General features: G+C 37.3%; 1 protein-coding gene and 1 pseudogene across 2 annotated transcripts; both read left to right on the top strand.

Moving 5' to 3' along the window:
* Positions 1 to 70: 70 nt before the first annotated feature.
* Positions 71 to 7,231, top strand: LOC122042472 (annotated as a pseudogene).
* Positions 7,232 to 7,660: 429 nt separating this feature from the next.
* LOC121980899 lies at positions 7,661 to 11,401 on the top strand. 2 transcript variants are annotated; one of them, XM_042533173.1, is made up of 4 exons: positions 7,661 to 7,819; positions 10,040 to 10,787; positions 10,867 to 10,950; positions 11,024 to 11,401. In XM_042533173.1, exons 2-4 carry the CDS (start codon positions 10,127 to 10,129, stop codon positions 11,083 to 11,085), a joined length of 807 nt encoding a protein of 268 aa, XP_042389107.1. In that variant the 5' UTR covers positions 7,661 to 7,819; positions 10,040 to 10,126; the 3' UTR covers positions 11,086 to 11,401. The 2 variants fall into 2 exon arrangements, with proteins under 2 accessions (XP_042389107.1, XP_042389115.1); XM_042533181.1 differs by having other exon boundaries at positions 10,108 to 10,787.
* Positions 11,402 to 12,005: the final 604 nt, after the last annotated feature.

Genomic DNA, 12,005 nt, shown 5'->3' on the forward strand with positions numbered 1-12,005 from the left:
GACAAGACGGAGAAGAGCGGATCGTTGGATTGGGATCCGACGAAGGAATTGAGGAGCCAGAAAAAGTGCGATGGACGGTGGAGATCGAGCGCATAATGTTCCTCATGTTTGTTGCTACAGCGACGGTGGTCGGTGGGACAGTGGACTGGTAGGTTCACAGTGAATGTGTGTATTTTTTTTAGACAGAAAAAACCATTTATTTATTTTTCTTGTTTTTTTTATAATCTAAACCGGATGATAAAGAGAAAGTAGAGTAATTATAAAATTATTTCCTTTTGGTAAAGTTTGTCTTATTTTTTTTAGTTTTATGATTTTGATTATTTTTAAATTAAATATATATATATATATATATATATATTATAAAATTTAAAATTTATTTGTTATTTTTTTTGAAATATATATTTCCTTTTGCATCGAAATCCTACTCCCGTCGCCCGTCGGTAGCTACCAAGAGACCGATCGCTTGACTCAATCGCCCAATTCCTGAATTGGAATCCGATCCACCTTGGTCTAGGTTTCTTGGCCACCGACGGCGATCCTGGTGGCGCCGCGGCCGCCGTCGGAGAGGCTGCTGCAGTCACAATCCGTGTCCGATCCTCCAATAGGTCCAAACTCTCGGTGCAGACCACCCTTGAGTCCACGGTCGGGATCTTCAAGGTTCTCCTAGCGGAGAAGTCCGACGTCCCGGCGGAGCGGCATTGGTTGATATATAAAGGCCAGATTTTGAAGGACGACAAGACCCTAAAGAGCTATGGTGCACGGATTTCCTCCTCGATTTCAATCTTACGTTTGTTGTTTCCGCCGATGGTTTGCTCATCTACTTGACGGTCGTTGTTCTGGTACTTTTTTGAAATGGCCGTGATCAGTCGCTTATTACAATAACTTAAGTGGAAAAGGATGGAACTTGCGACAAATGACAAATAAAGGATGCTGAAGCAATTTTGAAATGCTTAAAGATGTTGGCTCCTTGCTCTTTTTTTAATCACAAAACTACAAACTTCAGTTCGAGGAATATTTATCATTTGTTTACTGAATGAGAATGTGAAGGAAATAACTTTGTCTATTTTTGTGTGTCCTATCGTTATGTTTCACCAGGATTTAGGATGGAAATATTACATTGCTTACAGGGTTCTAAGGGATGGTGTTTAGGTAATAACACTTACAAAATCTCTACTTGTGATAATTTGAATGGATTGTCTTTGAACGTCTTAGTCTCATCAATATGTTAATTTTTGTTTGAATGTTGTTTGTTAACACAAGCTTCCTAATAAGTGTTTAATTAGCCATTCTGGCCTCTTTGAGTTAATCACTCCATCTGTTTGACACGGGATAGATACTCATCATTCCTACCTACCAATATAAGATTAATACAACGTTAGCGATGAAAGATCATTTCATACCCCAAAGGAGAGAACAAACTTGGGTGGGAGGTTATAGGTCTTGCAACACAAGAGGTGTTAACGCCGGGCAGGGATAGGGTTCCCGGTGTTGGCCCTCCGATGCTTAAGTCAGTTTTTGACAAGTGGAGAATAGTAGAAAACTGTAGCTAGAAGGTGTGAAATAACGAAGTTGGGCATACCTTTGCCTGCAGATGAGAACCCCCTTTTATAGTGTCACTGAAGTGTCTATGCTATCCCTTCGGGACAGTTTAGTGGCTAGCGCATGAGGTGTTACCACCATAAGGTCTGGGGTTCGAATATCGACATAGCCGAGGTAAATGCCTCCCTCATGCGCTAGCACTATTCCAAAGGCTAGTAGCTACCCGTGATTTACCTCCTCCGTATTGACCTTGGGATGGGATGGGTTGGCAGGGTGCTGGGGGCAAGCATAGTCGCCTTTTGCCACTACTGTAATGTCTATGCCCGCATCTCAAAGCGGGCACACGTTTTCCAAGCGTCCTAAGAAAAGACAAGTCCAAAAGTGTATCTGACACTTTTCCTTAAACGGGCATGTAAATCATGTGACAGGCTGGAAGCTTCTATCGTACGATTTGCCTTCGGAACATGCTCTATTGTCAGTGACACAACCCTCCAAAAGGGTACGAAGAGATACGTAGGTGGGTCTTGTTGTAGACCGACCTGTGGCCGCTCGGTCGGGAGGTGCCCCGCTCGGTTGTGTTGGACAGAGCAATCTCCCTTCACTTAGCTTTTTCGTAATCGGAGGGCTCCTCCCCCGAACGGACACGCCGCCCGCTCGCCAGGGACGGTGGTCGGGGAATGTACTGTCTACTTATCTCGTAACCTTATGCTGTCCACTTGACCCTGCTTGCTTGTTCGGCCATGCCGTCCGTCCGGCCATAACTCAGCCAAACGGCCGGCCTGATCTTTACCTTCCTTGACTTTGATTTCCACGTCAGCCGGTCTTCCTTGCTTTGACCTATCTTTGGTGGATCCCTTCTTCATCACCATATCAATAACTTTGCAGGCCTTCCATGGTTGTAGCTAAGCTTTGGCACTGCAATAAATAGGATCCTTCCCACTCTACTTGCTCCAACTGGAGTTCTGACTTTTAAGTCCTTCAAAGCCTACTGCCCAACTCGGCCGTGTCACCGCGTTATTTTTAGTTGTAGCCTATACTTGCCTTAGCCTCACAAATCCTTATTCTCTTGAATGGGGCTCCCTTTTTTGGGTAAATTGTTTAGGAGGAATCTGCTCAGCTGAATATAACTTTTCCCTTGACACTTCACCTGACAACCTTTTCAACCTTAATTCAGTAAAATGGAGCAAGTTCATCTCAGCTACTGCTCCTTTCATTCCCCTTGCGCATTGGTTGAGATGATGAATAGTACAAGGTATCTACACCTCAGCCCATCCTGTGTTTCTTGCCCCCACTCAGTGGTCATTACTCAAAATTACTACTATGGACAATACCTCATCCAAGCCTGTACGTGAACTACTCTTAACCAGGAGGCCTGTGCATGAACTACTCTTAACCAGGTAGGTCAAGGCGTGCAACAGCTGATCAGTATTAAACAAAATCACTATTCTCTTCACTAATTGAAAGTCTCATCTATAGGTTCATTTGAAAGTTTTTCATCCTCCCTTTTTGGCTTTTAGACATAAAGAAACTTGTACTTTGGAAATAGTTGTATTCTAGTGGAATTGTAAATTATATACTGCTACATGTCTACACGTTAGCAGCTGGTTTATTTTGATCTGCTAGCGTTGTCCTTGTCTTTCCTTCATGAACATTAAATTTCATTGACTTAATTATTCTATTACTATTACCTGGCTTTACGTATGAGCATATTAATTAGATAAGTTTAAAATTTATTATAATGTTCCTTTCCCCAGAAAATTTGAAAAATGATTTCTCATTGTAAATAGAAGATTTGACCAAGCATTTGTGTATCAAAAAAATATTATGGCAATAAGTAAACTTTCTCTCATTCTCACAAATTGCATTTCTATTAATATGAAACTGTGTTTGATGACATAGTATTGTTTTCCCTTCATAACGTGGAACTTTAAGCCATGACATATTCAGTGGCATTAAGGTACTAGGTTGCCATTAAGGTACTAGGTTGCTATTAAGGTATTAGGTCTTAAACTTTAAGTACAGTACATGTGTGTGTGGCATTCACATAAAATATTAATGTCTTAGAACAGCCCATTTTATTTTGGAACTATGAAACATATATATATATATTTTCCAATATGAAACATATTTATGTGCAAGTACTTGAGAAGTATTAAATTGGTCCAGAAACTCTTGCAGATAAATGTATTGCATCAATTATTACGAGTTAAAAAAGCATGCTCAGAGATTAAACAGTCTAAATTCCTTGAATTTATCAATGTTCTCTTTGATTCTTTTTTGATATTCTTTATTCTCTATTTGGTTGAAGTATATCTCTATTACGTAGCAAGTAGAGCTCTCAGATTTGAGAGATTGTTGGAATTTCCATAGGCTCATTTGTTTTTGGTATTTTAGCATTTTTTTGTCAGTTGTGTAATTGTCTTATCTGACTTAATTGATCTTAATTGTTTAAACTGTATAGTGACACTCTTATGCTTTAACTTATAATTCAATGTGATCTTAATTGATCTTATGTTTAAGAGCTAGGTAACTATCAATGTGATTAATTCACTTCTCAATCATTGATCAGCTGTTTTGGACCCAACTATATAAGTTCTTGCATCTTATTGATGTGATTTGGATGGCCGCCTGGCCTGGCCTATGCATATCAACATGCCTAGGTGGTGAAAGACCCTCTCATGGCTTACATGTTAGGACCTAGTCTTATAACAAATATGGCCAGGATTCATGCTCATAGACTTAGATGCTTCAATCTTGGCTGTTAAAGCGTAAGACAAAACCCCAACTTTTTCATGTGCGCTGGCATTTCTAATTCGCTGCCAAACTTTTTCATCTGTACTGGTATTTCTAATTCTCACATGGCTGGCATTTCTAAAGTAATTATATATATATTTTTGTCTTGCCTAGGCTTAGAGTCAGATCACACAATTCATTTGGTTCATGGTTTGACACCAGAAAATCCACCTGCTGATGCAACTGCAGCTGCCATTAGAGTTTCAGGCGCTGAGAGTTGTGGTTCTAATGGAGGTGGGGGATTTGGAGGGGCTGATTTTGCAGGTTCACTCTTTCCTGGCACTGTTGGTAACATTAGAAATGGTGCTGGATCAGGCCTTCTGGGATTTGGCTTACCAAATCTCAATCAAATACAGCAACAATTAGGCACAAAATCCAAGCATGATGAGGGAAATAATGAATATGCCTGCTGTTCAAAGTCTGATAAATAATCTTGACCTGATGCGAAACATGATAATTAACAATCCTCAAATGTGTGAGATCATTGACCATAATCCCGAGTTTGCACACATCCTAAATGATCCCAGTACTCTTCGGCAGTCTCTGGAAGTCATGAGGAATCCTGAACTCAAAGAGAGAATTGATGCGGAACACTGGTAGGGCTATGGACAACATTGAGTCATCTCCAAAAGGGTTCAACATGCTGAGGTGCATGTATGAAACTGTCCAGGATCCATCCCTTAATGCCACAACATTGGCAGGTAACCTGGAATGATGTGGGTCAAAATCCATTTGCGTCACTTTTGGGAAATCAGGGTGGTGTGCAATCTAGAGATCAGACACCAGGTCAGCCTGGTACTGGTTCCAATCTAACTAGCGAGTTGGTTTCACCAAATAGTAACCCAGTTCCAAATCCATGGAGCAGAACTGGTAACATTTTGTATTTGCCGCAGCATTATTGTTTTATATGCTAAAACTTCATGCAATAGCAGAGGTGCACAGACTACCAACACCACACCAACTCCTCGAAGTGATGGAAGATCTTCAGGCATCATTGGGTTAGGTGAGTTTGGCTTGCTAGAGTTCGGAATGATTGCTGGTGGTATGCCAGACCCATCCTTTGTCAATCAACTTCTGCAGAACCCAGCCATTATGCAGATGATGCAGAATCTCCTCTCCAACCCTCAATTTATGAATCAGGTAAAATTTTTTTCTTCTGATTATCAGAATGATGAAACTGTTGTTGTCACTTTCTGGTATTATATGTGATTGTTTACCATCAGGTCCTGAACCCACAACTCTATTAGCTTGTTGGGTTCCAACCCAGCTTATTAGTATGTTGCAGAATCCATTATTGATTCATTGGCTTACTTCTCCTGAGACACTGCAGGTATGCATTTGTAACATATTGAATACATTAATTGTGTTCTTTTCTCAAATCTTTATGTCTGGTTTGCAGCAACTTCTATCTTTTCATGAGTCACTTTTATCCCCTGGTGTTTAGCAACAAGCAAACCAGTAAGTTATGAGAGTGTTTTCTTTTGCATCAATACTACTGCTCTATTTGTTTCTAGAATCTCGATGGTCTGGTCTTGCTTTCAAATGAAAAAAACCCAATAAACTAATATGGAGATTATTAGGGTTGACATTCTTTTACAAAAAGATAATTGTGTGTTCCCTTCTGATTCACAAATGAGTTGGGCTGTGTTTGTTAGCAGATGTTTCTTCATTACACGAATCATTTGATTGTATGTCTATTTAATTGTATTGCAGAAACTATTTTGCCATATTAACATCTGATGGGAAAGCTAAATGGACATCATTTCCAATTTTAAAGTGTTACCTCTTTCTCTCAGTATGTTATCAAACTGACAGATAAAAAAAATACAGTTTGCACAGACTTTATTGTGATAACTATGCTGACAAGGTACATCAGACAATGATGGCTTGATGCTAATAGTTGTTGCAAATAAATTATAATAATAGTTTGAGTTAACTTGAGGTTGTAACGACTAAAGGTTAAAGGGTCAAATAATTCATTTGGAAGGTAAATGAAATGAATACAGAATTGCTTAGCTGCGTTTCAAAGCTTGATATTTTAATGATCAGAGCTTATGCCCCTTGTTTTAGGGAACAAAATCAAGCTGGTGATGTTGCAACAGGTACAAGGAAATCCCATGACTCATTGTATCAGAGATCTGGCCAGTCAGTCTCAAACTCAAGTCCTCAGTTTGGGGTACTATGCATTTAAATATGAAACTGCATTTATCATCTTCTCTTGCTGCAGGATAATCAACACGAGTGGATTGGAATTTTTGATGAACAGGTTTAGTGATCTTGGGTCAGGCACTGGTGTTCCTAATAACTCTGATGGTTGCCATCTATCCTGTCTACACAAAATACTATGAATCCTTCATGCTGAAAATTCTGTACTGAATACATTTTATCTTTATGTCGCAGTGCCTCCACAGGAATGATATGCAACACAGCTCTCTCAGCTACAACAAATGGTTTTTTTTGACACTCAAAAGAATATTCACCATTTAAATACCACGGCAGGGAACGTCCATGCTGGGTCGAATGTCTCATAAGGAACTTTCATTGATTTTTTCCACTTACAAGAACAATACTGATGGTTTCAGCTGCATAATTTTGGCAATGCAACAGCATCTATCTGGTCGTCAATTGATCTTCTAATGCCTTCTGCCACAAATTTCATCAAATATCTCTTCTATGTAACTAATCACATTATCTTTTGCTAATTGTACACGTTCAAAGTTCAATTTTACTGTCTCAAGATTGATTAACTGATGCTTGCTTTATGCTTTTGTCTCCATCGATCAGTAAATTATCTTTATCTTTTCGTCTTGTTGAGGCTGTAATTAACGAACAATTAAAACAATATCATTGTACTATTCTTATCATGATTAAAGTTTGGCTTATGTTGTCTACATGTAAATTTAAGTGAGGAATTAAGTGTTTAGAACCATAAATAGAAATTCTTTTATAAAAAGCTTAATTTATTTTCATTATTGAAGTTTTAAAAGAGTTATAGGTATTTTTGTACCCAAAATTGATGTAAATAACTATTGGAGCAACTATCTATACGTAAGCACCAATTGTATCAATCCACCATAAATATAAATTCTTTTATAAAAAACTTAATTTATTTTCATTATTGAAGTATTGATGGTCAAAATTTATTAAAGATAAAAGAGTTGCACTCTTGAATTAATATAACTTATTAACAAAATTATAAAGGAAAAAAGAATGCCAATTCTATTGAAATCCATTATCAATCGTCTCTCATTTTTCTTATTATTACTTTCTACGGTGGATTGTACACTCGCATAAAACATTTAGTACAAGCGTTCGCACGCTCGGTGTTCCGTTGCCCGAGAAAATCGTCTAACCCTAACTCCTTTTCCCTCTCCCATTTTGTCTCATTTTCCGAGTCCAATGTTCCCCTCCCTCTCCCTCTCCCTCTCCCTCTCCTGTGCTCGATTCCTTGCAGCTTGCGTTCATCCGCATTGCTTACTAGGTTAAGGTTCGTAGCCCCTTTATCATAATCTCATTTTAGTTTCAGTTTAAACCTTTGTTTTATACGTTTTTCCGCGAGTGTGAGAACGATTCTGTGCTCGGCTGGGATATCATAATGTTCGAGCGTTAATGTTCGTTACCATTTTGCAAAATCAATTTTTTTTGGATAGTGTCTTGTATTGAACATGCCGAGTGTATTCGATGGTAATTTTGGTAGCCAATACTCGCATTCCTCAGTTGGACCTGCCCCACCTTTTACGCTTGAGAAAGGGCTAATTTTTAGCGGATAACTGTGACGTCTCCTACTTGGGATTCTGTTTGTTCAAGTGTGCAGGATCAATTCGATTTACCGAGCCTGATTTCATATGGTGGATTACTTTCTAGGGATCTTTCTTTTGATCAATTATACCAGCGACATTTTGATTTTGATGGCTCCATCTTCCATTTGGAGATTATCTTGTTACCTTTTTTTGTTTAAGGCTGATGCAATTTGTTTTTGGTAACTATGATTTTGCATGATACTTTCGTGCCAATTTGTGGTTATGTTTTCAGTTCAGTTGATTTGTTTTTTTAAAAGGCATTCTATAGCTTTGTGAAAAGTGGAATCTTTTATCAAATATCAATCAGGCACCCAATGGTGCATTTTGCAACCGCTGGGAATTGACCTGAAGACCTATTGGAGCAACCATCCATGGTTCCTATAGTGGTTTACATGATTGGTTATAGGATTAATGATTGGGTGCACAACGGTAAACTAGTGCTAGGATATACATTGTTGTTTTGGTGGTTATAAAGTCATCTTGCAGTCTTTTTCTTTATTGGTGATTATACAAAATTGAGTGAACTTATACACAGTTGAATAGTGGAAGAGGGCATACTATGATTAGTCTTGGATACTAGATTGTGTAATGCATTGCTCAACGGTTGAACTAGCAGGATAATTGCAATAAGAAGGGAAAAGCATGTTATGTTCAATGTACTACAAAGATGCATTTATTGGTCTTGCATGCTAGAATGTGCATTGAGTTGCACATGCTTAAAAATGCGGAAAAAAATTAAAAGTAATATGAATGAAACAAGATTCTGTTGAATTTGGGTCAAGGCTTTAGAATAAAAGTAGAATTTTGGGCTAAGGTAAAGTGCTACTTTATTTCATTCTAGCTTGCAACAATGACTGGTATGAATATTCAAAAGTGCAACAAGTAGATAAGAATAAGAAGGAAATCAAGTGCCTTTATAATGCTTATGTACTTGATGGATTTGACAAATTTATTGAATGATAACTAAGAGATATTGCAAGGTAGTTTTGTGAGAATCATTCTTGTTTAACAGGAAATACTCCTTCAACAACTATCATGGTGTGGATATCGAAACATTTACCGATGTCTTATGATCTTTAGCATTAGTCTACTATAATGTTTTATTATTCTCTTATTCTAAATTTATGCTCTTAGTTCGGCATTGATTATAAATAATAACTTGAAATTAGTGTTTGACATGGACTTAAAGTGGCTCATGCGAGGTTTGATATCTCAAGCTATGCTGGTATTTCGGTTTTTTATTGAAATGATATTGTTTTGGTATCATGCTAATGTTTCGATGTATGGTATTGATGGTAAATTGGAGGTGGAAGGAGATAAGAGATTGAAAAAAAAAAGATAAGACGACTACTATTTTGACATTATTTTGTGTGGAGACAAATAAAAAATAAAAAAATTATCTTAATTTTAGCATGCCAAGGGGTATCGAGTGTTAACATGAAATGAAACTAGTCCACATGATTGACACAAGAGACATTGTCTCGGTGTCGAATAATATCAAGTTTCGATAATTTATCGGAACGATATGTTTTAAATGTTTCACCCGGTACAATATGAGATTTAGAATCATGGGAACTAGCTAAGTTCTCCTTGATGCCATTTTTTCTATAGAGACCAAACTAAATGCTAAAAAATTACGAGGTGGACCAAAATCCAGCATTAGTTCTAGCAGAGAAAGTTGTCCAATACATCTATACAACAGTTATTCTTTCTTTATCAGGACATAAGATGTGATCTGTACGCACACTATTATCAAGTTATTCATGCATTTATTTTTACCTCTTTTATGTATATGGATTGAGTCTGTGTTCGTTATGTGCTTAATTTTGGCTATGGGTACTCACTGTTGCATACTTAATCAAATCGTCCACTATCCATTATTTCTTCTTATGCTTCTTGTTTTTCAGCTTAACCTTTGCTGTCTTTTCCAAATTCCACAAAGTGATAGATGACTAGATAAGTTCATCAAACACAGATAATTGAGTGATAGGAGTATGATGCCAGCTGGGGAACAAAAGGACACTGTTTCAGTTAAGAAAGTTGCTCTGAGAGAATTGCCAAAAGAATCTGGGAATATTATCAACAAGCTACCGATGAACTCCCCCATTGCCAAAGAAAAAGAATTTGATTCAAATTCTGTTAAGGTAGTTACTACTGAAACTGTGAGGTTAACTGGATCCAAGAGGAAGCAATCAGATTGCTCTGTAACTCCTACCAGCTGTCAGACACCAGGTAAAGTTGGTCCACATGGAAATCTTGTGTATGTTCGTAGAAAGCTTGAAACAGAACAGGCCAAGACAGGCATTGCAAATAAAGTTGAATCTCCTGTGTCAAGGAAGTCTAATGGCGCTGTTAGCGCAGCAGCCAATTTAGATCTGAATCAATCCCAGGAATCAAAGATCAATTCATTTGAAGCAAATGAGCCTGCTCTATTTGACCCTTTGATCACCTCACCTGATGGACCAGCAGATATTTGCCTTGAAGAAAAGAGCAGTGATGACTTGGTAACCCAAGAACCACCTGCCTCAAATGGTAAACCCCCTGTAGTTACAGATTCAGTTAGAGTAAATACTCAAAATTGGAAAGAAAGGTTCCTTCAACTGCAGAAGTACTTGGAGAACTGTGATCAATCCAGCCAAGAAGATTATGTTAAAAGTAAGTCAATTTCGAGGTATTATATTTAATCGGTCAGGCTAATAGATCGGAGAGCTCTTACATCTTCAGTAATTTTCAGTGCTTAGATCGTTGTCTGCTGCGGCTAGAAGCAAGCATGCTGTGGAGTTAGAGAAAAGAGCAATACAACTCTTGTTGGATGAAGGTAATGTATCCTTGCTTGTCTTGTATGAAAATATCTAAAACCATAGTATTCAGAGCACTGCTTTCTTTTACAGGCAAGGAGTTGCAACGCATGAAAGTTCTTAATGTTCTAGGCAAAGCTTCACAACAGGATTAAAATGACGTTTCCAACTCACCCTTGCAATCCGGTTTTGGGAGATGAGAATAGGATGATAAGTTATGTAGGAAATTAACACGACAGTAAGTGGAAGACACGCAGAGTTGAAGGCAGGTATACACTCGACTCGCCGCGATGTTTTCCTTTTATTTGTCTTGAATTTTGATGCTCAGTGTCCTACGAGTAGCTGCTGCAATTGTGTTATTATGTTTATATTCGAGATGTATTATTGTTTCAATCCGAGACTGCAACTAAAATGTCGATTGGATTTTGTGTACTGAATGAAATTGTATCTTATTTACGGGTGTATGATGAACTTGTGAGCTGTCGATATGCCATTTTAGTCATGAAATTCTGTATTACGGCTGCAGTAGCAGGTCAACTTATGTTAATTTATAGCAATAATTTGCACCATAAATCTTCTTTTTTTAAATGCAACGACTTTAAATGGAAACTTATTTGGCAATTACCAAAAGGGAAAATAATTATTATAATTAATTAAAAGGGCCAATTTTTATTTATGCTTCTTCGTTAAGACCGTTTATGAAATATTTACCTTTTTTTTATGAATGCCTTAAAATATTCTGGACAATGCTAAATGGTTAGATTTTAGTCCGTTAAAATAGATTTTTTTTTATAATTTTTAGGCTCATTATATCTAATTTTTAAGATTATATCATTTCTCATATATTTTCATATTTATTTTTTTAAAAATAATATCTAATTAATTTTTATTAATAATATTTAATTAATTTTTTAACTAGTTTAATTAATTTTTAGCTTGATGGTAAAATTTTAGCCAAATTTACCCAAATATTTTTATCTAAGAGCTTTGTCATGCATTAATTATTAATTAATCACTTGCAGTTTGCTAAAATATTTAATCGTTAATTAATTTTCTCTTTGTGCCCAACGTGCTT

Source organism: Zingiber officinale, chromosome 1B (genome assembly GCF_018446385.1).
Source record: "Zingiber officinale cultivar Zhangliang chromosome 1B, Zo_v1.1, whole genome shotgun sequence".
Taxonomy (NCBI): domain Eukaryota; kingdom Viridiplantae; phylum Streptophyta; class Magnoliopsida; order Zingiberales; family Zingiberaceae; genus Zingiber; species Zingiber officinale.